The sequence below is a fragment of the Talpa occidentalis genome, unplaced genomic scaffold (assembly GCF_014898055.3).
Source record: "Talpa occidentalis isolate TD23 unplaced genomic scaffold, MPIMG_talOcc4v2.1 talOcc4.3, whole genome shotgun sequence".
Classification (NCBI taxonomy): domain Eukaryota; kingdom Metazoa; phylum Chordata; class Mammalia; order Eulipotyphla; family Talpidae; genus Talpa; species Talpa occidentalis.
In genome coordinates this window covers 136,543,067-136,570,888 of record NW_023603184.1, presented here as the reverse complement: position 1 = coordinate 136,570,888, position 27,822 = coordinate 136,543,067, and the positions used below count along the sequence as shown (strand labels likewise).

General features: G+C 52.3%; 1 protein-coding gene across 7 annotated transcripts in view; it reads left to right on the top strand.

Moving 5' to 3' along the window:
- Positions 1–27,822, top strand: part of TNS1 (tensin 1) — a 199,301-nt gene that overhangs the window by 133,178 nt on the left and 38,301 nt on the right. For 6 of the 7 annotated variants that reach the window (XM_054700073.1, XM_037524017.2, XM_054700072.1 and 3 more), the window contains one exon: positions 19,287–20,855. The exons of the other annotated variant lie outside the window; for it this stretch is intronic. In XM_054700073.1, the coding sequence (XP_054556048.1) occupies positions 19,287–20,855 (1,569 nt within the window). The remainder of the gene's footprint in view (positions 1–19,286; positions 20,856–27,822) is intronic. 7 annotated transcript variants of the gene reach the window in all.

Sequence of the window (27,822 nt, the reverse complement as noted above, 5' to 3'; positions counted from 1 at the left end):
AGTATGCAGGATGTGGGTTCTCGTGGCTTTCTTTCACTTGGCATAATCTTTTCAGGGTGCATCTATGTTGCAGCATATATCAGCACTTTGTTCATTTTTATTGCCAAGTAATCTTCCACTGTACAACCCAGCGCCTTTCGTCTATGCGTACATCAGTTGATGCCTCTTTGCATTGTGTCCACCTTTGGGGTATGATTTAAGAACACTGCTGTGGACATCATGCACAAGTTCATGCGTGGACTTGTGTTTTCATTTTTCTCAGCAGACACCCAGGAGTGGAATTGCTGGGCCCTGTGGCAATTCTAAGTTTAATCGTTTGAGGAACTGCCAGAGTTTTACCAAAGTGGCTGCACCGTTTTACATTCCTACCAGCCAGTGTCCGAGGACTGCATCTCCTCACATTCACATCCTTACCAGCCTTGTTATTTTCTGTCCTTGGGATTCTAGTCATCCCAGTGGGTGTGAAGTGGTATCTGGGTGTGGTTTTGATTTGCATTTTTCTAACAATTAGTGATGCTGAACATATTTTCAAGTTAATTGTCCTTTATATGTTTCCTTTGGACAAAGGTCTTCACAACCATTGTGCCTTGCACATATTTGTCATTGAGTTATGAGTTCTTGACATTCTGGGAATAGGTCCCTTATCAGATACATGATTTGCAAATATTCTCCCCCATTCTGTGGTTTCTATTTCCACTTTCCTGATGTCAGTCATCTCTATTGCAAGCCCTGCAGAGTGATTTTGTGCCTGACTTTTGGAATCTGACCTTCCTTTTCCTGAGGCTGCGGTCACAGCTGAATCCTCAGTATTTCCATATTAACATCTGGCTAGTGTTCCCTTTTATAAATGGGGAAGTTGAGGTGATAACGGAGAGGTTGGAGACCTTGATTAAGGGAATATCCTGGATAAATGGTGAAGGCAGGCTTCCAAGGCAGGGAGTCTAGGGCTGGAGTCTCTTCATTTTATGAACATTATCTAAAGGATTATTCATTTACCTGTAGCCTGAACTGTGCTTGGTCTGATCTCTTTCCAGTCCTGGAACAGGTGTCTGGGCTGACCTGCCCTGTTACACTGAGAGGGAGGCTGCATTTCAGATCCCTGCAAGGCAGAGCAGCACAGAAGCCCCCAGGGCACTGCCTCCCCACACAGCCTGCCTCCCTCCATCTTCCTGGAGTCATGCCAGGTGGTGGGCTGGAGAGGAGACCCTTGGGGTATGGGAGCAAGGCAGTCAGGCAGTGGGAAAGCACCCCCATGCTCATGCTGGGAGGACACTTGGGTCCCATGGGGAAGATCTGTCCAGACAGATTTGCTTCTGAATTTTTGGGTAAGATAGGGACGGAACCAGTAAGAGAAGGGAGTGCCATATTGCAGGTGGTGCCAAATAATTCATGAAACCAGTTCAAGGATTGGGATTGAGGCCTCTGCCTCTTGTCTCTGAGGCTTTAGGGGTAAGTTGTGAAGCACATGTGCTGAGAACCTGGAGTTTAGCACCAAAGTGATTTTTGATGGGAAATCGGGGAAGCCCTTCTGGTCTCTAATGTTAGGGTGGGGGTGGGGGGGAGGGAAAGGCAGGAGGGAGATATTCAAAGCTGCTACTGAAAGCTGTCCCTGTTCAAGCTGTCATATAGGACAAAGGGCTAGCCTGCAGCAGGCGGGGTTTGAGTTAGCACACGGTAGGACTCCCCGCCTCAGAGAGTGGATCAGATGAGGGGCCTGTGTCCTTGTCCTCTTGGCTCCCTGGGCAGAGACCTCCAGAAACAGGGGAGGTGTGTCTTAGGGTGTGATGGTCTCCAGAGAGAGTAACAGAGGCCTGAATGGTATGACTTCTTGAAGGGGGACCTGGGGACCTTCTCTACCAGGAGGGGAGTTCTCTCTGGACCTTCTAGAACCATCTGAGAATTTAGATGCAAGATTGTCCTGACATTGTGAATAAAGGAAATGGTACTCTTGACCCAGCCTTTGGGGGCACTTGATGAATGCTGGTCCTGGGGCAGGGTGGGGCGGGGCTGGACCCCATGCCCTTGGACCCTTAGCTGGCCCTGCTCTGCAAGACAGCTGGCAGGCTTGAGAAGCAGTATCTGGCGTGGAACATCCAGTAAACCAACACCTGCCTGAGTGAATGCGCCTTTGGTCGCTGTAATCTTTGCCATCAGATGGCAGCTGGCCGGCCAGAGCTGCTCAGAGCGGACACACAGCTCTTGGCCAGTGGCCTGCGTGCCACCGGCTGCCCTCTTGTGCTCAGATATCAAGCTGGAGGCAGGGGAAAAGGAGTGTGTGCAGTCGTCCTGCTAGACCACCCTCCCTTCCTCCTCTCCTGCCAGACCTGTGCACCGTGCACAAGATACGGACCCTTTCTATGGCCAAGAAAAGAAATTCAAGCGTTCTTTCTTACCCAACTAAAGCTACCTTTGTCCCCTCCCACCCTCTCTCCCTCTTTCCTTTTCTCCCCAAATAGCAGATCACCTACTGCATGGCTGGTGGTTCTGTGCAGGCCCTGGTGCTATACGAAGTTGAGCCCTGGAGACAAGGCATGAGGGTTAGGTGAGGGCAGACCAGCGCACATCCACTCTGACCCACTGCCTGATGGAGAAATATCTTGACTAAGGGTCATGGCTCCCCAGGAGAGATGTGTCTGGGACTGGTGATCATGGGAGTGGGGCATTGCAGAAGGGACTACATTGGTACTGGGCCTGGGAGGGTAGACGGCATTGGAAACAGAATCAACTTCAAGTCTAAAATGGTCAAACAGCACTGCTCAGTCTGGGGAGTAGAGGGAAGGAGGAGCAATCTGATCACAGAGTCCTCCCTGGCACAGCCACTCTGGCCCTGTGGTGTGGGTGGGAGCTAGTGGAATGGTAGAGTTGGTGACAGTGGGAATGCTGGAGTAAGGGAGGGAGCACCCCATACCATACACACAATATGCAAATGAGAGAGCTTGTGAAAGGTGGTAAATACTCTGGAAACAACTAGAACAGAGGAAAGATGATGGGGGAGTGTGTGTGTGTGTGTGTGTGTGTGGGAAGGGGTGTGTCTAGTTGTGAGTTGAAGTTTTAAACAAGGATGGTGAACCTAGGGCACAGGGAATAAGGGACACATGAGCAAAGAGTTGAAGAAATGAGGGAGTCAGCTGAGCAGATACCTGAGGAAGAACATTCTAGGCACCTGAACAGCATGTGCAAAGGTCCTGAAGCAGGAGTCCACCTTGGGAAGCAGTAAAGGGGCCAGCATGGCTGCACTAGGCGATTTGGGCAGAGTAGTGAGATCACTTAGGGTGAGGTAGCCATTGGGAGGATTTGGCTTGTACCCTGAGCTCTTTCATCTATTGACATTGTGTGGTGTCTTCTCCATAATGGTACATAAAGAACCTTTTTTTTGAGCTTATAATATTGCACTGAACCTGTATACTTTATATAGGTATATAACCTTTATATAACCTATTTAACTTGCATGTTATTTAACTATATTTAGGCAACATGGGCACTTAGGCTGCTTCCAGTCTTTTGCTGTTTACAAAAATGTGGCAGAGAAAATGTTTTACACACACCATGTTCATCTCTGCAAGTCTACCCATAGGATAAATTCCTGGAAATGGAGTTGCCAGGTGGAGGAATAGATGCATTTATAACTTTGATAATCTCTGTAGTGCCAAATTGGCCTCCATCAGGTTTGCATTCATCGACATTCCTAGTCACAATTTGGTTGGAAACAGGGGAAATCTCCCTCCTTTCTGTGTACACTCACCCTCCATATGTGAGATATTATTAGCTGCCCATTATTTCCTTTACTCCTCCCTTCATGATGCTGCTGCGAGCTTTGTTGCATAGTTCACATTTGACAGATGAGAATGGCACAGAGAGGTTGGGTGCTTACCAGTGTTTACACAGCAGGTAGAGGGAGAGTGGATTCTGATGCCTGCCACTTCTTACTGTGGTCTCCCAAGGGCAGAATCCTGAGGAGCCCCGTCTTCCTGCCCCATGAACTTGGGCGTGTGGACGCAGCAGCCTGGGCTTTGAGAGCCCGAGAGCTGAAACAGAATGTCTGCCTGCCTGGCTCTGTCCACCGCTGTCCTGCATGTTGGTGGGTGGGCAGCAGGGTGGGACGAGGCCAGCTTCAGGGAACTGGAGCCACAGTGGATGAGCTGGCGAACTCTGGCCTTGCCCCTGGTCCCCCTCCGCCACCAACGCCAATGGGGAGACCTGGGAGGCTGTGATCTAACTAATTCTGCTCTGTGAGGGGGAGCTCCCGCCCCTGTCTGCTAGATCAGCCCCCTCCGGGGATTAGGTTTCTGCATTTCTCTGATGAAAATAAGTCCGCCTCTTTATTGCTCCGCCTGGCCCTCGGAACTTCTGCAGCCTGGCGTGTATTTACAGACTTCCTGTAAATCACTGTTTCTGTCCTAGCCCCCAGGGGCTCTGTGGCTGCTGCAGAAATAGACTCAGATGAGAAGTTTGGCTCCTCGAGCCACCCAGGCAGGACCAAGCAAGAGAGGAGAATTGTGTGCAAGGACTCTGGAATCCAAACCGCCCCTGGTTGAACATCTCTTACTTGGATGCCAGAATGTCTAGAACTACTAGAATTCAGGGTGTACTGTGCCATTGCACAAAGGGGTACCTGAGGCCCATCCAAGGTCAGTCCATGGTACCTTGGCACTTCGACTCCCAGTGTGTGGCTGTTGCTGCCAGACAGCTCCATCTCCAGGTCTCTCTGTTGTGCAGCAACTGGTTAGGGACAGGGCAGCAGAGCTGGAGAGGAAGGTGGGTATCAGCTGCAGCAGGAGGGGTGCAGGTCTGACTCACTGGAGAACTGACTTGCCTTGGGAGAGCTACAGGAAGGGGAACAGATGGCGGGACTGGATTTTCATGAAGTTGAGAGAGCCCTTCCACACCACGCTTCTGTTTAGGTGGGAGAGGGACTGTGCTATGTAGACGTGGGTGAACAAGGCAGCTTCTGGAGAGCGCTGACCAGGCCCAGCAGGTTCTGTGCACAAAGGGGACTTGGAATCTTGCTCCAAATTCCCCTTTCCCTGCCCCTCCCTTTCTCTGCTCTAGTAGTATTTTCCCCTCAGATCTCTCTTGAAGGGGTGTGAGGTGACCTGCCCCAGAGGCAGACCTGCAGGACTGTTCACCCACCGCCCTGGGCAGGAGCCTGTTCAACCTCCGGGTAACTTATCAAAGGCACGGGCACGGCCTCCTTTGTTCTGGGAAGCAGCTGCAGAGCTGTGGGTGGGCGGGGGCCAGGAGCTCTGACTGCCCTTCTCATCCCCCACCCAGTCTTTACGTCTTTAGAGTTAGTCGATGCCCTGGCTGCTTGTTGGAGAATTTCACCTTGTGTTGCTTTGATTGCTTAAAAAACATTTTTTTGTTAGCACTAAAGTGTGCTTTGATGTTCTCCTCCTTCTCCAGGGGCAGTGAGATCAGATTTTGATATGAAAGCTCAAAGCTTCTCAGATCTTCCCTTATTCCTTCCTGCCTCCCTGCCCCCTCCCACACACTGCTTGAGATCCCTGGGGCACCAGGCAGGCACTCCTCATGAGATACAGAAGCGGTGCCCTGGCTCCTGTCACCTGTCCAGACCTGTACCCCATGGTGTTACAGCTTCTGTGGGTCAGTAGGTCACCTCCGGGGTGTCCCTCTGCTGCAGACACTGCCTACTTCTGGCTCCCACCTGCTCACACATATGAACTGGCACCCAGTGGCCCAGAACATCTGGGGCGATGTCTACATGAGCCTCCTTCTAATCTTCACTGCACACCCCACAGCAGGGATGGCAGCTGTAGCTGTAAAACTGCATGGCCAGTTTGGGGACCAGTACTTGGGGTCAGGTATGGGGATGGACCCTAAGTGAAGAGATGGGTTCATTTGTGTGAATTCATTCATAGGCTAGTTCTGAGGCAATTTCCTGTGAGCTTGCAGAAGTACTTTGGGCCCGGAAGCATCATTTGTATAAATGCATCGAATTCCCAGGGACCGCACCCACCGGGCTGGTGGGCTTGGGAGGTGGCTCTGAACCCGCGTTGTGATGTTATTGCCACTCTCCTCTGCCTCCTTGTAGCTCCTGCAGGCTCTAGGGCCCCAGCCTTCTCCTTTGCTCCTCTTTTCCCTCTGCGAAGAGGAAAGAAAGGACTTGAGCACCAGAGGCAGAGTGGCAGACTCTTGCCACAGTCTCTAAGCCTCGGTCTCTTTATCAGGAAGTCGGGTGTGATGGTAGCTGCTTTGAAAGGCGCTTGTGGAAGCAAACGAGAGAACATCCACCAGAGCGCAGGCACACAGTTGACAACTTACCCGCCCCATTCTCTTCTGCTGTCTTGTTCTTCCTGGCTCCCCAAGCCCCACGGTTTCTCTCCCCATTCTCATGGCATCCTTCCCACGTGAGGACAGCTACTGAGATGGTACCCGTGTCCCAGGAGGCAATAAGAGTGGGGGGAAGTGAGGAGGTGAGTGCATGTCCCCTGACTGCTGTCTAACTCTGACCTCTTCCTGGGAGTTGACCATTCCCTTCCTGAGTAATCCACTGGCACTCGGCCCCTGCCCCGCTCTCGGGGTACTGAGCTCTGAGCCAGGCCCTTGGGAGCCAGACCCAGGAAGGATGGGCTACCTGGGGGGTGGGGGCCACCCACAGCCTACCTTGCCCCTACTGGGAGCTTCCGGTCAGCCTGCTTTCCCTCTCCACTGGCTGGCGGGCAGCAAGCAGGTCCTGCAGAGGCCGGTGACCTGTTTCCAGCCCTGGGCAGGCCTCTTCCAGTGCTTACCCTCCCTTCATCCCCCTGAAGTTTTAGAGGTCAAAGCTCATCTTGTTCTTCTCACTATTTTACCACTTTGGAAACTGAGACCAGGTAAAGGAAATGGCTTGTCCAGGCTTGAGTGGCATATTGTCCAGCTGGGACTGGACAGGAGTTGCAAGTCTTACTCCTGAGCTTTGTCTCTCACCCTACCTGTCTGCCCTCCACCTGGCTTCTCATCTGGGCGCTCTTGACATGTGGGCTGGTAACTGCATGTTGCAGGGGCTGGCTTGTGCCCTGCAGGATGCTTAGCAGCATCTCTGCCCACCAGAAGCAAGAGTGTTCTGGATATTTGGAGACATCGCCACGTGTCCCCCAAGGGTGCACATTGCCCCCGGTGATGACCACTGGCCCTGCTGTGTCCTCCGCCCGTGTCTCTGGGACCTCACCTCTCCCACTTGAAGATCACTGGGACCACTCTGCTCCTGCTTGGTTCTAGCATTGGACTGCTTAGCGACCAAAGCACTCCTCCATTTTGATCCTTAAGAGAAAGAGCAAAAACCAGATCTGGACGGGCTTCCCCACCTGCCAATGATAAGAAAGAGCCTGGCAGGAAAGGGGCTGAATGAGGTGGCGGGGGGCTGGGTTCCCTTCCTCCCCAGAGAAGCCCCCTTGAATGATGGGACTTCCTCGCTTTCTGGCCCCAAGCTGGGGGCCTGCTGGCGGGAGGATAGGCCATTTGTTTGACATGTATTCGGGAAGCGTTTCCTCCGTTGTGGAGTTGTCCTCAACGATTCCACTTTCTTTGCGGGCTAAACCTGGAGATGTTTGAGGTTCTTATGTGACAGGCATCCCCCTCATGATGTCAGCCCATATCTGGCAGTGGGTGTTCCTCTTTTTGGGAGCCAGGGGCCCTGAGTGGTGATCTCCGCTCCAGCCATCTGTGATACTGGGAAACTTCCTCTTCTTGGATCTGGGGGGACCAAGTCAGGGTGGTTGGGCTGGGCCTGATGAACTCAGCTGACCTTGGGGTTGACCGTGTTTGGACCAGGCGACATCCTGGGCCGGCTCTCCACAGCTGGCTTCCACCAGGCAAATCTGGGGTCTCAAACTGCACTAACCATGTGAGGGGCCCCAGAAGGTCACCATGTCCACTCTCCTGCCCCTAGATCTGGTATTTCATGAAACCACCCTCTCAAGGCTGTCAGGAGGGGTTGGGGGGGCACCCAGCTACCTTGGATACCAAATTAAATACTTTAACCTCAAGTTTGGTTTAACCCACCCCTTAGTGGGAGAGATTTTTGCCCTAGCTGCCTTGCTCCAGCTCTTTTCTGCAGTTTTTTTTTTTTTTTTAAGATTTATTTATTTATTTTATACAAGCACTGGGTACAGTCAGAAGCTCAGGAGGGTGAGAGACTTCATGAGAGCCAGAGCGGGAACAGAACAGGCAGACTGACGAAATACACTGCTGAGGGGAGCAGTGGGTGGCAGGAGAGGTCTGTGGTGTCATGTGGGACCCTCGCCGGTGGCCGGGTATCGAACCGGCGCTGCAGAGGCTGACGGACAGCTTCACAACCCAGCGCTCAACCGCTGTGCCACCGGGGAGGCCCCTCTGCAGTTTGTTTTAAGGGGAATTTTTTAAAAGTATTTTTTAAAAAGTATTTGTTGTTGTTCTTCTTTCAAATAGAAAGCATGATAAAACCGAGTGTACCTTTTTCAACCAGTCCCTGCCTATACCCTAGGAAGTCTTTTCCTATTTATGTGAAAGCGGCTAAGTCCTCCTCTCCCTCCTCATGGACCTTCCCACTGGCACCATCTCTGCAGGTGGGAGGACTGGTGGCATTTCAGGGTATACTGTTGGCAGTATCCAATGCCTGGAGAACCCTGTGTGTGTTAACCAAACATTGCTTCCTTGGAGTCTGGGCCATTCTGTGACACTCTTTGCTTTGCTGGTGGCTTGATGCCATGATTTGTGAGCAGAGAAAGGCAGGCCAGGGGATGTGTGCTGAAGCTTAAGCGCTGTGCAGGCTCTGTCTGGGGGCAGTGAGATTGGGTCACGGAGGACCCGGGCCTGGGAGGAGGAGGGGTGGATGTGCTGGTGGTGGGGTGTGTGTGTGTGGGGGGGTGTTCCTGTGCTTATCTTACATGCAGACATCTTAGGTATATCTGTCTTCATGCGTTTTAGGGAAAAAAAGTATATGCCTTACACACCAGATTTATCATAGTGGATTTTGATGCTTAGAACTAGTTGAAATTAAGTCAGATTTATTTAAAAAAATTTTAAATTTCAAATTAACATCAATAGGATTCAGACATGCAGGTAAACATGAAGATGTATGTATGTAAAACACAGACTAGCACCTTTGGAAGGGCAGGATAGGGATAAGTGGGTGCACTGAGTGACCTTAATCCTTTCAAGACCCTGGAGTTCACGGGCTGGTTCTAGAAGGCTCTATAGAGGCAGGAGGATAATGGCAATGTTGGTCTGAATTGTGGCCATGACCATCCTGCCTTGGGAAAGTCACAAGTCCTCTTATGCTCAGTTTGGAGCCTGAGACCTGGAACCTTCTTGTCTCCTCCCTGTTCCTGATGGTTTGGGGGAACCTCCCTCAGCTCATCAGTGAAGATGCAATTAAGACAGAGACTAGCGTATAGGGCCCAGCTGCCATTTTTGTTCTTTTCGTTCTTTACCCTCTGAACGAAGCTTCCAGAGTGAGAGGCTGGCAATGGGGACAGGCAAAGAAAGAGGAGTCTGCCCAGAGAGGGAGAAGCAGGTGGCCTGTCCCAGCCAGAAAAGGTCTGGGCACCCGGTGGGGTGGCTACAGAAGCTTCTTGGGGCTGCACACCAACAGGGCCCCTCACAAGGATGTGCTGGAGCTGTCGCTGAAGCTCCTGCTGGTCTGCTGCCTACCCAGGCCACTCTGCCAACTCAGGGAATTGTGTTGGGATTTTCATTGGTGTGCAAATAAGAGGTGGGCATTGGTGTGCTGCCATGAGTTAGGACTTCTGGTACGTTTTAGGGCACACAGAATGGTGGTAGCAACTTGTGGATGTGCAAAGTGAGTGCTTCAGACCTGGGTGCTTGGGAGTGAGGTTGGACATCTCTTCATGCTTTGAAAAGCCATTCTCCCCACCATTAATGATTGTTACAGATGGGAGCAAACTGCATACCACTAGCCTGTCAATTGGAGGCATCTCACGTGGCCTGATGGTCAACATCCAGGACCAGATGCCCACTGGTCTCCCCAAAGACAGGCCTCAAAAATTGTCAAAGTTTCTGGGTCAGGATTCTAGCCCCGTGAACACCATCTCTTTGGGGGTCCTGTCTCCCTCCCTGAGAACTGCCTGGGTGACAACCCAGTCTCTCTACTCTGGCCCTGTGGTCACCTCTGGGAAGTTTGGGAACTGTGAGTTTTTTCCCCTTTCCTAAGCCAGAGAAGTGTGCTGGCTCCTGGACTCTGCTCTGTCGGGGGGGAAAGGAGGGGGAGAGAGGAAAAAAAGATTTCCACCTTATTGTTCAGCAGCTGGAAAATTATTGTCATCTGTTCTGCCTTTCATTTGTGAGAATGGAAAAAAAATGTGGAAAAATTGGGGGAAATAAATCTCAATACCCTCATAGGAACTCTCTCGCTTCCCTCTCTCTCCCCTCCTGTCCCTGCTTTGCTCCCAGGTTCTCTGTTCCCACTTCTCTGGGTTACTGGATTTGGGATTATGCTGAGTGAGGCTGTTCTGTGGCTATGCTGGGCTGCACTGGGGCTGGAACTGGGTTGAGCTGGGTTGGAACTGGGTTGAGCTGGGCTGGAACTGGGTTGAGCTGGGCTGGAACTGGGTTGAGCTGGGCTGGAACTGGGTTGGACTGGGGTTGGCACTGGGTGGAGCTGGGTTGGAACTGGGTTGAGCTGGGGGTGGAACTGGGTTGAGCTGGGTTGGAACTGGGTTGAGCTGGGGCTGGAACTGGGTTGAGCTGGGTTGGAACTGGGTTGGACTGGGCTGGAACTGGGTTGGACCGGGCTGGACTGGTTTGGGGCTCGGGCTGTGCTGGGCTGGCCCCTTCTCACTGCGTGGAGGGCTTGGGAAGCCACTGTGATGTCATTCAAGAACTGCATAGCTACAGGATGATAAGTGAAGCCCTGGGGACCCAGCTGGCTGGAATTACAGACAGAGTTTTATCCCACTGGCTTCCTACAAGCCAGAATGAGGTAGAGCGAACAGAGAGGGGGAGTGAGAGCTCCTGCGAGCGAGCCAGGGAGGGAGTGGTGAGTGTGCTGGGCAGGCGGGCAGGCTGGCCACTCGCTCCTCCCACCCCTGACAGTCCCAGTGAGCCTGAGGAGGACACAGGCAGCGCGGGGAGCTGCAGCCATGTAGGAATTACTTGAAACTTGAGGCACAAGGAGCAGAGATCAAATCAGAGCGGTTCTTTCCCCACCCCTTTCTCCCTCTCTGTCCAAAGGGTAAGTGTCTGCTGGGCATGTGTTTTGCCTGTGTGTGTCCTTGTGCGGCTCTCTGCTGGACCCGGGGGGGAGTGGGGGCCGTGGGGGACTTCTGAGCCTGGGGGCCGGGATCTGCTCTGGACCGGGGCCAGGGATGGGCTCGTGGCTCATCGGGGCTGTGGTCCCCTGCCCTGCCTTTGGGGGTGGCTGCCGGGAACCTGCCTGTCCCCCTTCAGAACTTGCTGCCCTGGGACTTGTAAGCCCTGCCGCAGTCTGAGGGGCTCCTCAGTTTGGAAGGGGGCAGTGTGTCTGTGCTGCTGTTACTCTTTTGGGGTAACAGTTCCTGGTGGACGAGAAAAGGGTGAGCAGAGGGAATGCCATGGAGGCAGGCGCAGCCCCGAAACATTCCCTGTGGGATGTTTATTTCAGACACCCCCCACACCCGGCCCCCATCTGTGCCCTGGGACTTGTGGCGGTGTTGACCATTCCTCCTGCCGGCTCCCATTGCTGGCTGGCGCCCAGCTCTGGCAGGGCTCTTGGCGGCTCAATCACCCCCCTGTCCGGGTTGTGTCCAGGCGGGCGCTCTGGCCTGGCAGGGAAGGACTTGGGTTGCTGTGGGCCCGGGAGCTATTTTTACTGTCCCGAATGTGCCTGTGCTATCTGGTGCCCGGATAGGCCGAGGGCGGGGAGTAGGAGTGCCAGGCCCTGGTTATAGTGCTGGCGTGGGAGCTGGAGGCCAGGCTGGAGCCAGGAGGCTGGCCCTGCGAGTTCATATTTGCCCGGCAGGCAGGCGTGGGCTGTCAGGACTGACACTCACCCTCCAGGCTTGGGCCCCTCGGGTCTGAGTCTGTAATGAAGTTCGTGATCACGTTGCCTGACCCTGCCCCTTCTCCCGGGAGGAATGCAAGTAAGATGGTATCTGTGTAAAGTGCCCAGGGTCCTTCCCCAGGAGGGCCTGGGGACACATCCATCACATATCCTGCCATCATCACTTGGCAGAAGCCCCGTGTATTATTGTACGGGGAGGTTGCTGGTATGCAGCGAGAGTTGCAGAATCTCCGGCCCTCCAGGCTCCTCCAGCCATCTTCACCTTGAAGCACCATTAGGGGGAGGAACATTGAACTTGGAGGCAGGGAGATGTGCCTCAGTGCTGGGTGACTGTGGCCTGCTGCCTGCTGAGCTTCCTTGTCCCATAAAGCGAGGACCATGAATTAACTATTCCCGAAGGTCCTTCAGCTCAAAAAAAAGACCATGGCTTTTAAAAAGCTCTCTTGGCTCAGCCAGCATCCCACATTTCCTGTCCCTCTGGGGTCTTAATTCTGCTGCTTCTGAGGGTCCCTGGCAGGAGCAGCCGGTGGGAGGAGGCTCTCTTTTCTGTTTCAGTGTGAAGACTGACTTTCTCCATCTTCAAGCTCGCAGGCTGAAATTCAGATGGGGCTCCATTTGGATGTTGGCCCTCTTCCTTGGCTTTGGCAGAATTGCTGAGGAAAGTGGCCAAGGGGTGGGACACTTGCTGCCCAGCTTCCCTGGGCCCACAGAGGCAGATTTGTGGGTTACACTGGTGAGGTCACTTGTATAGGGGTCAGAGCCACTTGTGAAAAGATTGACAGCAGCCCCAAGAAGAATTTTCTCTCTCCATTTTGACAACACAGTGGTTTCCTCTAAGTACTATTATGCAGGAAGAAAGACAGGTATGTCTGCCACCTGGGCTCATCCGGACCCGTGTCTGGCAGTATGGAATCAGTGTGAACCTAAGTTCCTAGGGCTGCACCTGCCCTCTACCTTCTCAGAGGCTGTGTCTCTTCTGTGTGGTTCCCCTGCAGAAATTCAGAGACTCCTCAATTCTGCTGATTCTCATGCTCTTCAGAGCCCCCGAAGAAGCCCATGCCCATTCAGAGAGATTCTAGAACTTTCTGCAAGATGTGATGAGCAGAGGGCTGTCTCAGCCCTGGCTGGCTGTGGGATAGGAGGCCAATGTGGGGTAGGCCGGGACTGTCACAGACTGGACCATAGGTGGTCTCGTCCACCGTTGCCAAGGTGGACCCCAGGTCATGCGTCATGCTTGAACATTCAGGCTGAGGGTCTCCACGGTCTCCCTCACATTCCCCTCCCCTAGCAGGTTGGAACTCAGTGGCCTGTTCAGTTCTAGGCCTCTTCTTGGATTCTTCCAGTTCGAAGGTTTCCTTTCTGTGTGTTTTCTTGTTACTCTTGGCGTTTCTCCTAGAAGCCCCAAGTGATAGAGAGGGATCCCCAGGAGCAGCACCCCACTTTTTAATTTAAAGTTCATAGATGGATGTTGGGGTATCTATCAACACCCTGGAATTATGTGCAAAATTTGTGTTCATATATTTTTGTTATTTTTTTGATAGTAGTTTAGGCTGATACCTAAAGGGATCCTTGGCCCAAGACATTGATGTCTCCTAGACTGGAGTGTGGCTGGACTGGGGTTGCCATCGGGGAGACTTTGGCTGAGTCCATTTATAGGGACTTCCTCTGGGCCCAGCCTGGGCTGCCAACTATGTAGAACACTCTTCCCCTATCTTGTGAGATTTTGGTTACAGTGCCTCTGTTTTCTCTTTCCTTTATAAGGAGCTTAGGGCCCATCCCAAATACCTGATTTCCTACTTCTTGAGTGACAGTAAAGGAAGAGTGTTTCAGTGGCTGATAGGACCTTACAAAGCTATCTGAGCTGTTCAGGTAATGCAAGAAGGAACATGTAACATGCGCCAGGCACTGCCCTCTGGAGGGCCATCCCGCATAGCCACACGGGCTATGCATTGAACTCTTAGGAGGCACTGTTCACATAGACCACCATGAGAACGGTACTGTCTGAGACAAACCAGAACATCAGTAATGACCATCCAGGGATGACGGTCTTATAGTAGACGTCTACAAAGGCCATTGGGAACCTGGAAAAAGAGTTTGGAGGACTGCAGGAAAGAGGTAAGGTAACAGAGTCTGCCCAGAAGCTCAAACTGAATCTGAAGGAGAGATTTACTAGTGAAGTTAAGAGTTACAGGGACAGTGTACGGAAGGAAGGGCATTTTAGGAGCGGGAACAGTATATGCAAGGCAGAGGAAAGAACATGTAAATAGTGAGAGTAGAATGGGGGATTTGGGGAGGACACTGAAGGTGAGGCTTCAGAAGGCAGGCAGGGGCCAGATTTAAGGTCTGGTATGTCCAGCAAGGGAGATTGGACTTTATTCTGGGTAACAAAAGCTGCTGAAATGGAGAGAGGAGAATTTAGTGTGCCTAGATGTGCCAGGCCTAGCTCAAGGTACTTAGCTCTTGAATCTTATCATTCAGCAAATCTGCAAGTAAACATCCAGATCTTCACCTGGCAGGCTTGGAGGTCAGGCTCTGTGTGGTTAAGTGCTTGACGAAAGTTGATGTGGCCATCAAGATGGGGACCATCCTGCTGAGTAAAGGGTGTGCCTGTGCAGGGATAGCTAGGGAGTCCCGCTGCCCTTCTGCTTCCTCTTCAGAACCTGGTACCCACTCCCATTCTCTGGCTCCCACATTTTGCTCCTTCACAGAGCTGGCCCCAGTGTGGCTTCCACCATGGTGGTGGTTCTGTGGCTAAAGGGCTGACATGTCTGGAACTTGCTTTCCTAACTGCCTCCTGGCCAGGCCTCAGTACTTGTCAGAGCTCACCTACCTCCCAGATGCATGTGACCTTGGTGCCCCTACTAGTGGTTAATGAGCTGAGGTTCCCTTCAGGCCTGTTGGGACCCCTGTCTCTGCCGCACTGCCCGTGTCCAGGGTGGGCACTGTGCCCTCTTTCTGCTGGAACAGCATCGATCTTCCACATTGGTTGGTCATCACTGCTCTGGGTAATGTATTTTAATGAATTGTGAGTCTGCTGGACGTGGCCCCAAAGGACTTTTTATCATGGAGGGCCCAGTCCTGAAACCTTAATAAATCATCCGCTATTCACAGTGGGCCACGATTGAACAGGGCAGGGTCTCTCCTCATTGAGTCCTTGACTTCTTTCTTTGGGATAACTGGACTGTCCCTTTCCATTCTTCATGGTTGGAGTGTCTGTTTGACTCCTAATGAGTAAAATCTACCCACTTGACATTAGTAAGGGAAGCGGGATCCTTAATCTCAGAGCTGGCAACCTGGGGCAGGAGTTCTCAAGATACTCAGCCCATGTATGCACCTGAACCCCTGGAATGCTTGTTCTCACCCCCACCTCAGACCCTCAGTAAAAATCTTGGGGAGGGGAGGGCTCTGGAATTTACGTTTTTAACAATCCCCAGAGGAGATAAATTAAAATTAGAAAATAACTATCCTAAATGCATATAACCTAAGCTCCCATATTTATTTCTTTTGTTCTTTTTTAAATGTATGGGATGGAAGCATCTTTCCTTGCCTGCACCCAGGCCTGGGCAGTGCCACTCACACCTCCACAGTTTGTGGTGGGCTTCATCCAGGTCAGCTGGAATTGTGCTCAGAGCTTTCCAAAAACATGACTCGCACATCTGGATTACGGCAGCCCTGGAATAAGGGCCTCTGGGTGCAATTAGCTCAGCCTTCAGGGTGGAGTCTGTGCCTTGGAGCAGCTGCTTGGGAAGTGCAAGGAGCCATTTTCAAACAAAGCAAGTGGGACCTTGAATTGATGGTGGACTTCTCCATTTCCCTAGAGGAATGGGCCCACGAGCGAGGATGGCCAGGCTACCCTGGGCTGCCTGGACCTAGTGTTTCTCCTGAGGTTTATCCTCCTCCATTGTCACCTGTGCTCACCAGGCGGGTTCTTACTCTGTCCTCTGCTCCCTCGCAGTGGGTGTCCAGTTTCCTCTCATCTGAGATGATTTCGCCTCAACTGGCCACACTGGGAGAGCCTGTCCTCGTGTGGAGGACATGTGGGTTAGCTGGGACATGTGGATCTGGTGGCCCTGAGCTTCAGAGCCTGAGGGCCATCTGCCCTCATCCCTTCCACGTCCTTTCTCCTCTCTACTCTCTGTTTCATTCCTCCTTGATCTGCCCGCATCTCTCTCTTTTGACCTTCCTGCCTTAATAGATTGAAACCGACAATGTGTTCCGGCTTCTTGTGGTCCTGGTAAATAGCTCTTAATGTGGCCGGGGTGGATGGGGAGGAGGGGGTGACGAGCATGTGTGTATTGGGCCGGAAGCAGGGGCACTTACCTTCATCTCTGATGGGAGGGGCAGGGACGGTGCCCCACAGCTCATACTACTATTCTGGGGTTGCAGCACAGCCGCCCCGGAGCTTGGATAGACTGGGAGAGTCCTGGGTGGCTTCAGTTTCTCCCTTGATACAAAAACCCCGGTGACCAGGCACAGAACGGCCAGAGCCTGTGAGCAGACTGTGGTGATCCGGAGGCACTGCCTCCTTCTTTGAGGGTAGCAATAGACTTTTGCATTTGCACTAAACATACAGGACTTAATTACACAACTTACACTTCTTCGATCTTCTCCCTTAGCTTTAGTGGCCTGGCAGTTATTGTTCCTGAGGTTGTTGCTGCAAACAGTAGCCCACGTGGGGGTCAATTACCTGCAGAATCAGTTTAATATTGACATTTTCAAAATCAATGAAGAGTGGGGCCTGGCCAGAAGGGCCAAGATAGCAGGTAGCGGTAATCAGTGTGAATCCTCTCTCCCGGCCTCTGGGGACGCTTTCTTAGAAGGCCTTCTTGCCAAAGGCTCTCCTGTTATGGACACAGGAGACGCTGGAGTAGGTCTGGAAGAATGCTCTCAGATCTGCGCTGGGTGGTAATCACTGCCTTCTAAGGATAAGTGGGGGAGCCACTGGACACTCCACTCTTGGCTTTGTTGTTCCCCCATTTCCCAGATCATGCTAGCATAGACTTGGGGTGATGAGGGTGCAGGGGATGGAGGGGGTCACTAGCACAGGGGGACACTCAGGCATGTTATGGTGCAGAGCAGGGCCAGGACCCAGGGATGGACCACCTTCTTCCAAGGCCAGAGGCTTTTCAGACACCAAGAGGGAAAGCAGTCCTTCGGACTCCCACTGACTGGTCCGAGGGGCCCATCCTCATGGGATCCACCCCCAGAAATCTGAGTAGATGAGAGGCTACTGTTTTCAGTACTTTCCTCCTCTAGAAGCAGGCTGTTGGGGTCTCTTTTTTTATGGAGGCACACAACACGAGGGGCAACCTTTCATCTGACAACTGGAAGCTCTTTAGGGACGAGGACAGGCAGCCAAGCCTCAGCTACACCTTAGCAGCCTGTGGGGGCCAGGCACAGGGGGAGGCTGCTGGAGATGCAGAGCTAGCTCAGCCAGAACCCCTGTCCGGTTCGAGCAGCTCTGTCCACTCCCGTGAGCCCTGGCTGTGACCACTGTCACTTGGGGCTGCTGGGTGCAGTCCCAGAGCCCTCGGGGAAACTTGGGGCAGAGAGATGGTTCTGGAGAGTGGCGTGAATGGCCAGAGCACCCAGTACCCAGGGGCATGTGGACGCCCTGCCGGGCATCTCTGCACGCTCTCGGTGACGTCACTTGCTTGGCCTGTGGTTTGTGTGTGTGTTGATCAGGATGTTCCTGTTTTGTGGTTGTCTGATCACTTGTTTTTGGCCGTGGGCTTCTGTATGAGTGTTTATTTTTAGAGGCTGCCACTTTTGGCCTGAGGGCTGATTCTTGGGTTTGGTAGGAGCTTGTATTTTCTGAAATGCTTGTGGCTTTAAATTTTAAGTATTTGTTTTAGGGTACTGCTGTCTTTTATGTGTTGATTCCACTGTGTGTATGTGTTTGTGTCTGGGTATGTGTCATAGGAGAGTATAAAAATAATAAAATTTGTGTAGAATGTAGAATAAAATTTGTGTAGAGAGTAATAAAAATTGTCTGGTCTCTAAAGTTCAGATGGAGTCCTAATTTTAAATTAGTTTTGATTTTAATTTAGGTTTATTTTAGTTAAATTCATTCTGATTTAAACCTGGGCTTTACCAGCTATGATGTATCTGCAGATAAATGATCTTATTCCCAGAACCTCAGCTTCTTGAACGTGTAATGCTCCCTGAGACCCAGGATTAGCATCGTGTTTATAAAGTGCCTGCAGTATGTTTGGCACATAGTAGGTATTCCCTGGCACGTATTCGCTACTATAATTGACATTTGCATGTTTCTTCCCATACCCCTGCTTCTGCCGGAGCCACCCATCTGGCGTGCTCAGCAGCCACACTCATGTGGGTATTGGACTTGGGTGAATTCTGGTTGGCGTGTGTGTCTCTGCATGTCTTTGTGTCTGGTTTTCTCTGTGTGAGTGAGTGTGACTGTGGTGTCTGGGCTGGAGTCTGTGCAGTGTTTGGGGGGGGGGACTTTTTCTCTTGCCAATTGGGGTTCTGCCTTGGAGTGAGGTGACCGTGTGTGTGAGTGCACTCGAGTGTGTGTGTGTGCGTGCGCCTTGGGGCTGCCGCCAGCCTGCTGACTGTACAGGGTGTGAAATCACTGAGTTCCTCAGGGCGGGGGAAGTTCTTCATTCTTGAGTCAGCCCTTTGGCCTTCAGCCACCCAGTGCTCACTTTTTCCTTTCAGAGAAAGTACTGCTCATGGGGTCCCCAGGGCTGCCTGCAGACAAAATGACACAGGGACTCCTCTCCCTGATTTAAAAAAAAAATTACTTTTTTTTATTGAATTCCAACTTGAGTGGAGACAGTACGTGATCTTGAGTATCCAGGATGATTTCTGTGTGTGCAAACACTCACGCTGTCTATTACCCTGGTGGTAATTCTGCCTTTGTATTCTGGATCCCTAAGATACTACCCCACCCCCACTTCCTGGACCCCCTTTTCAGAGCCCTCGTGGGCCCCCCAGCATTCAGAGGGAAAGCCTGTCCTCTTTGACATGGGATCCCATCCTGGCCCAGCCCTCCCAGGTCCTTAGAAGCCAGTGAAAGGCCAGAGCCAGGGTCCCCAGGACCCTCCCCAATCCTGGTCTTCACTGCCCCGTTCCTGAAGCTGGGTATCAGAGAGGCTCTAAAAACCCACGGTGGGGGGTGCATTGTTCTTCCTCCTTTCTGCCTCCTTAGCTCTATCTCGGGTGGTGAGAAGAGTTTTAAGAGCCAGGGAATGGGTGCTCTTGGCTCCTTTCCTGAGAATGGATGTCCCTGCCTCCCACTGACATCTGCTGTCTGCTGTCTCCCCTGTGACTTTGTCTCTCGCAGAGGTGGTGGGACACACCCAGGGGCCACTGGACGGGAGCCTGTATGCCAAGGTGAAGAAGAAGGACGGCCTGCTGGGCAGCACCGGGGCCGTGGATGCCGCGCGGCCCGCTCTGTCGGCCACCCCCAACCACGTGGAGCACACCCTCTCTGTGAGCAGTGACTCCGGCAACTCCACAGCCTCCACCAAGACAGACAAGACAGATGAGACAGCCCCCGGCCCCTCCAGTGCCGCTGTTGTCCTGAGCCCCGAGGAGAAGCGTGAGCTGGACCGCCTGCTCAGTGGCTTCGGCTTAGACCGAGAGAAGCAAGGCGCCATGTACCACGCCCAGCATCTCCGGTCCCGCCCGGTGGGGGGCCCTGCGGCGCCGCCCTCTGGCCGCCATGTGGTCCCAGCCCAGGTTCACGTCAATGGCGGGGCCTTGGCATCTGAGCGGGAGACAGACATCCTGGACGATGAGCTGCCCAACCAGGATGGGCACAGTGTGGGCAGCATGGGCACCCTGTCCTCCCTGGATGGCGTCACCAACATCAGTGAAGCGGGCTACCCAGAGGCCCTGTCCCCACTGACCAATGGACTGGACAAGTCCTACCCTGTGGAGCCAATGGTCAATGGTGGGAGCTACCCCTATGAGTCTGCCAGCCGAGGGGTGCCCGCCCGTGCTGGCCACTCAGCCCCCATGCGACCCTCATACTCTGCACAGGAGGGTTTAGCTGGCTATCAGAGAGAGAGCCCCCACCCGGCCTGGTCACAGCCAGTGGCCAGCACCCACTATGGCCATGACCCCAGCAGTATGTTCCGTTCACAGTCCTTCCCAGATACGGAACCCCAGCTGCCCGCAGCTCCAGCCCGTGGGGGAAGCAGTCGAGAGGCTGTGCAGAGGGGCCTGAATTCCTGGCAGCAGCAGCAGCAGCAGCAGCAGCAGCAGCCTCGCCCTCCTCCTCGCCAGCAGGAAAGAGCTCAACTGGAGAGTCTTGGGCCCAGCAGACCTAGCCCTCAGCCACTGGCAGAGACCCCCATCCCTGGCCTCCCAGAGTTCCCGAGGGCAGCCTCCCAGCAGGAGATCGAGCAGTCCATTGAAACGCTCAACATGCTGATGCTGGACCTGGAGCCGGCCTCCACTGCTGCCCCTCTGCACAAGTCGCAGAGTCTCCCAGGAGCCTGGCCAGGGGCTTCACCCCTCTCCTCCCACCCCCTCTCTGGCTCCTCCCATCCACTGACCCAGTCGAGATCTGGCTACATCCCCAGTGGGCATTCCTTGGGAAGCCCTGAGCTGGCCCCACGGGCCTCCCTGGAGTCTGTCACTCTTGGCAGATCTTACTCACCTTACGATTATCAGCCGTGTCCAGCTGGGCCCAGCCAGAGTTTCTATCCAAAGAGCCCAGCCTCCTCCTCGTCTGCCTTCCTTGCAAACACCCATAGCCCTCCAGGGCCTCAGCAGCCCCCAGCCTCTCTCCCTGGCCTCACTGCTCAGCAACAGCTCTCACCGAAGGAGGTGACTTCAGATCCATCCCGAACTCCAGAAGAGGAACCATTGAACCTGGAGGGGCTGGTGGCCCACCGGGTGGCAGGTGAGAGCCTCTGGAGCCATCAGTGGATATTCCCTCCATCCTCCCTCACCCCTTCCCTCTTTGGTCTTGCCTGGTATTGCCAGGGGAGGTCAAGGCACAGCCTTTGTGCCTTGGCAGGTGCCGCTCTGGCCTGGGCAAGAGACTGCCAGGAGCCCACGAACCTTCATACCTTCTGCACTCATTGTCTGTTTGGTTCTAAGAAAGGCATTGAGATTCAAAGATCAGTGTCTTTCAGTTCCTGCCCTTAAGAGGCTTATGGTCTAGTGAGGGCTTAGGTACACAGACAAATTAATTCTAACAGAGTGCAGTGTGTGCTACCACAGAGGTGGGGGCCAAAGTCCTGGAGCCCGGAGAAAGCAAACCTAGGACTTGATTTATACCTAGGGCTATCAGGGAAAGCTTCATGGAGGTGGTGACTTTGGGGATGGTATACAGATTTTCCAGGGCACAGAGGAGGCTCTGTCTGCATCCGCCTGAAGTACTCTCTCCTTAGATTTCAGTTCTTTGGGGAAGGTATGGTGAGGTAGGAAGGAATACTCTGTAGATAGAACTTCCCTCCAGCCTTCCCAGAGGCACAACAAAGCCTGAGTGGGTGTCTGAAGCCCCTGGGCTCTTATTGCTTGTTCAACCTGGGGGCCCCTATTAGGCTATTTCTGTTTTGGGGGAGACCTAGATCCCCCTTTTTTGTTCAGCTGTTCTGTTAGTCCTTGCTTAGGACCAGCTTGTATGGGAAGCTGACACTGAGACATGAAGTTCCATTTCCCAACAGCGAGAGAGCTGTTCTTTGTGTGGAGAGGAGAGAGTGGGGCAACTTGAAGAACTTATTGGAGAGATAAATGCAAGAAGAGGCAGCGTCCAGGGCCATGTTGAGGGGTCAGCAGGGCTCCCTTCTTCCTCACTGTCCTCAGCCTGTGACTATTCCTGGGGAACAACCCAGGCAGAAAATGCTGTGGGGTTGGCTCTGTTGTAGATAGAGGTGAAGCCCAGGCATGGGCCAGTCAGAGACTTGGGCCGGGGTGGGGGAGGGGGCTAGTGGTTTCTGCCAGGCCCCTCAGCTGACAGGATAGTGGGAGCTCAGGGAGGAGAAGAGGAGCTTGGGCAGCTGACTCTGCCCTTTTCCTAAATTTAGGGGCAGCTGAGTCACCATGCCAGCTGTAGGGAAGGAGGGAGACACCCTCCCTGGTGATGGAAGGTGGGTTTGTGGAAGTAGCCGGGGGCAGGCCAGCTGGCCATTGGGCTAGATCCAGGACATGGGTGTGGGGCCTGGATGCTCAGATCCTGTACTTCAGAGCAGAGCAAAGTCCCCAGCTAAACTCTGGGTAACTTAATGTTGGCCCTAATGGAAGTATTTACACCATGGGAATTGGCTTCACCTCCTCTGGAGAACTGATCTCATAGCCCATTTTTGGCCTAATAGTCAAATCACAGATGAGTAGTTCTGTAACCCCAGGGGTGAAATGCTTCATGGGGCACACCAGCCGGGATGCTCTCTTCTACTTTCACCCACACCTGGAACCCTGATAGGGATCCTTCAGCTTCTTTTGTTGGCAGAGACCCATTTCCTCTTGGTTTTGCTGAGGGGCAGGAATGGGGCCCTCTCAATATTTTATAGAGTTGAGACAGTAGCCTGGAGAACAGTGATACTCTAGTTGCATGGGAAGCAGGATTTTAGGGGATTTTCTCTGGGGGAGTAGAATGTACTCCTTCCCCTATCAGAGTCCCACTGTCTAGCTCTCCAGGAGCTTCCTTAAGAAAAAGCCATACCTGAACAGCCCTGGGAGGATGTCAATCTTGTAGTGGATCTCCCCTTAGTCTTTTATTTCCTACTAGCTTTTGAGGTCTTGACTGTCCACCTCCATATCCTGCAGTTGTTCATGCTTTGACTGTCAAGGGAAGGGAGTGGTGGTGTTGGCATAGTGTCTCTATACCTGAGTCTTGCTATCTTCTCCACCAATTGTGAGTGACTCATCAGGAGAAAGGCTGAGATACTTAGAGGGGACAGTTGATCTGACTCCCAGGGTTACAAAGGGGCCTTGCCCTATCACAAACAGTATTTTTTATGTCAGTAGGTCCTGCTTATACAGTTTCCTCAGGAGTCCTGTAAGGTTTGTATAGGTAAAGGCACTCAGGCAGGATCCATGTGTAGAATGGTCTGGGAGCTAGGGAGGATGGATTTTCAGCACCACCTCTTTCTGATTGTTCTACATTCTTGTGCAATAAGCTTCAACATGAGTAACCGAGGAAGCTCAGATCTGAGGGATAACCTCTCATTGCCATGAACTTGCTTTGTTTTCTCTTGGCTTTTCTCCCTCAGATCTGCCTTTTCCTCCTATGTGTCCTCCACATTTAAATACTGTGTCCCTGGGTCATTCCATTTTGATCCAAGCACTCCTTATATTTTATTCATGGCAGCTTAGATTGCAGAGAATGTGGGGATGGTTTTCCCAACCTGATAAAGGGTGAGCATTAGAAACCTGTAGCACACCTCACACTTTCTAATGAAACATTAGAAGCATTCCCATTACACCAGGGAAAATTAAGAATACCTGTTATCACCACCATCATTAACTTTGTATTAGATGTCCTAGCCAGTGCAATAAGACAAGAAAAGAAATAAGAGTCAGAGTTGGTTGAGTCCAATCAAGTTATCTTGTGATCCTGATTCTGTGACTCGATTGATCTCAGGTAACTGAGGTAATTGTAGAGGTAGAAATTTCAGTGCATGTTGGAAATCAGATGTAGATCTTATCCATAAGTTCTAGAGGAAGGGGAAAGTGAAATGGAACTTTAAAATGAAGTCATTTGTAATAAGAGACATATGGAGAAAGTTCCGTGGGCATGAAGAGAAAGGAGAGATAATTATCAACTAAAGAGGTTGGAAGGAAAAGTTGGATAGGATTTTCAAAGGGGGTGGGGTTATTAGAGACTAAGAATTCATAGTGAAGACAAGAAAGCATCAAGAATGTTTTAAGTACAAGTTAGAGTGAAAGTCTATAGGCTGCATGAGAGTTAAGGTAGCATGAGGTCTGCCTCTGTTTGGTCCTAAATACCAGAGTAAGGATCTTGCACTTACCCGGTGGCAGTGTGGTAAAGCTTTGATGTATTTTAATCAGGGGAGCATGCCAGCATCAGGGCTACAATTTAGGAAGATGTGTCTGGTAGGGGTGGACAGGCAAAATGCAAAGTGGGAGAGACCTGGAACTGGACGATGTAGGCGCTTGTTAGATAGTCTACGTGAGAGGAGTTCAAATTAGGGTACTGACCTTGGAAATGATAAAAGAAGAGATGGATGTCAAGGATGTTGTCAAGGGGAGCAGAACCATTATATTTACATGCTGGTTGGATATAGTGGGTGAGAGAGGGAGAGGAAGACATCAAAGATGATTCTGAATATTTGTGAATAGAAAAAGAATGATGGTTCCATTAACAAGCTAGGAGTTAGGAGGGACATTTTTGGTGTGAGGTCTGGACCTCAGTGTTGGTTGTGTTGAGTTTGAGGTGACAGTGGGGTTTCCAGGTTGAGATTCACAGAAGGCAGTTGAACTGATGTGTGAACTGTAGATTTTGGAGTCATTTCACAAAGGTTACAGCTCTGGGCATGGGTGGATCTTTATGTCAGAGGACATGTAGTGAAAAGGATTTAGGACAAAATGGCCATGAGGGGGATGAAAATGGCCAGAGGACTGAGTGAATGTTCATGGCAGTGAAAGGGGCTGGGATAATGGGTCATCACAAAAGTCAAGATAGGAAGTGGTTTCCAGAAAGGAGAGAGGGAGCAATGTCACTGTGTCGAGATCATGAGGAAGAGGTTGAGAAAAATGCATCGGGACTTGCCAGTTAGGTGCCACCAATGATTTTCAGTACTGATTGTGACAGAGACTGGTCTGTGAGGGGCCAGGGGGTGACTAGAGAGGGGTGCAGACAGCATATTGCCTACTCTTTTGAGTAGTTTTGTGATGAAAAGGAAGAGGATGGTAGCTAAAGAGGGTAGCAAGATGTTGAGAAATTGTTTTGTATGTAAAGGTATTGGGGACTTTTTAAAATGTAAGAACCATGAGGGTATTTTTCGAGGAGAAAGGAAGGCGAGAGGTTGAATATGCTGGGAAGAGAGAAGAAAGCGAGCAAGAAAGAAATGGAAAGAATAGGATCTCTAAGGAGGTACGGTGAGATGGTCTTTTGAACCCAGATGGATACCTGATGCTCAACCAGGAGGTGAGTTACCTCTTCATGATATTAGAATAAAGGATGGACACAGATACAGAGAGACGCTGGTGGCAAGCTTTGGGAGCTTAAATGATCAAGTCAGTTTTTACATTTCATCATGGAAAAAGATGAAATCAAGGTCCAGTCAGTCTTTCATTTACCATGAGCAACTCATCTGTGCCACAAGCTAATCCAGGCTCTAGGAAAATGGTAATAAAAAAGTGGTAGAAATCCTAGTCTTCTCGTTGGAGATGGACAATAGACAAATATATATATAATACATCAGGTGGGTACTAAGTGCCATAGAGGTGAAAAATAGAGCAGTGAAGCGGCAGTAAGGAAAGAGGGTGGTGCACTTTATGTAAGGTGATTAAAGAAGGCTTCACCTGTCTGATGCCAGGCGGAATAGCAAGTACAAAGGCCCGAGGTGGCAGTGTGTCTGATAAGGGGAATGTAGTGGGACGTGAAGTCACAGAGGAGATGGCGCCAGCTTGCTCTGGGCGTTGCAGGTGATTGCAAGGACTTTGGCTTTTACTCTGCATAGTGTGAGAAGCCTTAGAAAGGCTCGGGTAGAAGAGTGACATCATCTGACTTGTTCTAAAAGAAGCAGTGTGGCCAGGATGGAAGGAGGGTGACTAGAGCTAGGAGGCTGCTTGTATTGATTAGGGCGGTAACTGTGTGATGGGAAGACGTGTTCATATTGTAGATGTGTCAGGAGTGGGGCCATCAAGATTTACAGATGGACTCGATGTGGGATGTGAGAGCATGAGAAAAGTCAAGGACAATTCCGAGGTTTTGGACTCAAGCTGCTAAAGGGTGGAGTTGTTGCTCTTTACTGAACCGGGTAAGTGTATGAGAAGAACCAGCTTGGAGGGAATATCAGAAGTGAGATTTTGTTCTTGCTGAATTTGAGATGCTCACAAACCACCAGGCGGTTGGATGTATGAGTCAAAAGTTCCAGAAGGGGCTGCCAGCCTGTGGATGCATGGATAGAGTGGCCCTGGTGGTGCCTTTAAGGGGGTCAGCACAGATAGAGAGGAGGTCCCAGGATCAGGTCCAGGAGCCTCCCCCATTTAGAGGTTGGAGACACGAGATGGGGTGCAGCCAGGAAACTGGAATGGAGTGGCTTGCAGAGAGAGGAAAGCTGAAAGGGAGTGCTCCCTGGAAGCCAGGGTGGGGTGCTGCTGGCCACTGTGCTGCCCTTTGGGGGAGTCAACAAGGATGAATAGAAGGATAGCAGCAGGCTCTATTGTGTGTCATGGCAGGCTCGTTGTAAGGCCTCTTGGTGGTGCCCGGCAGCTTTGGGCAACAGAAAAAAGGCGTGGGAGCTCCCTGGGAAGAGATGGCGAAGGCAGGTGTGATGGAAGAAGCAAGGGATGCAAGGACGCTAGGGTGCGTGACCCTTGGCCCCAGGCTGGAGGGTCATGGCTAGATCCAGGAAGAGGCAGGTGACCACGAGGAGAGAGGCCTTAGGATGGAGCCTGTTGATGGTGAGGGTCAGCTGAAGGGTGGGACTCCTGGTCCTAGGCTGGCACCTTCTTGCTCCACTATGCGGTTAGCAAAGAGAGAGATGGCGTGTCCTGCCAGACAGCAGGAGGCCCACCTGCTCTGGGACCTCTTGGGTCTTTCTCTTCCTCCTCGACCTCGTCCCCACCTCCAGCTGTGGCCAGGTCCTGAACTCAGAACACCAACTAATGTTGATTTTCTTTTTGTTTTTGTTCTGTTTCGTCTTGTTTAATGCCCCGTCCCTTGGCTTATCCGTGTGTCCCGTGTCCATCTGTCCCTGCCGCGTGGGCGTGGTGCCTTCCCTGCTTGGTGTCCTGCCCTCCGCCTGGCCTCCCCTGCCTGCTTGCCTTCCCTCCCTGCCGGCTCCCCTGGGGTGGGGGTGGCAGCGTACAATGCCAGGCTGCAGGCAATGAGGCAAAGAGTGAGCTTCCGGCGCCCTCCTCTCCACCGGCTCCGATCTTCCTCCCTGTCCGTGTGTACCATGCCACATGGTTGGTTCCTGTCCTCCCCTGCCCCCTAGTTAGCCCATTGGGCCTCATTTTAGCTCCTAGTTTCTTCCCTGCCTCCTTCACGTGCCATTCCTTCCAAACCTTGCCCAGCCCCCGCCCTTCCCTCTTCATCCCTGCCCCCTTCTGTCGCTCATCCCATCTCTGCCTTATTCTCCATGCCTCTCCTCCTCTTCTCACTGCCCTCCATCTCCCTTCTTGCCCCGTCTCCCTCCTCGCCATCTCCACACCCTCTCCCTCCGCTCTGCATGAGTGAGCTCCCCCTCAGCGCATGGGCACGGGCTGATGCTTCTAGCCTGCGCCTTAACCGGCAGGGACAGGGTGTGGGGTGACTAGACTAACCTTCAGGCATCCTGTGGACACGTGGGCCTTTGCAGCAAGGGTGCTCAGTGGGGGCCTGGGACAGCCCAGCTCCCTGGCCATTCTGGCCAGACCACCCAGGGCACAGGCCCAGGGCCTCTGCAGGGGCCAGGCTGTGCTTTGCATGGGCCCCTAGGCAGAAGGCAGAGCGGTGCCCCAGCACCTGCTGCTCTGTCCACTCTCGAGTACGGCACTCTGGGGGGACAGCAGGCCTCTGACGGCATCCTAAATCCCTGATCCTAGGATCCAGGCCAAGGGTCAGAAGTCCTGGGAATGGTGCTGGCTCTGCCCACCTCCGTGACAAGTCTCACAATACTCAGCTCAGTTTCCCAATCTGAAAAATGGAGGGGCTGGACCCTGCCTTGAATATTTGGTGGCTTGACATGCCCCAG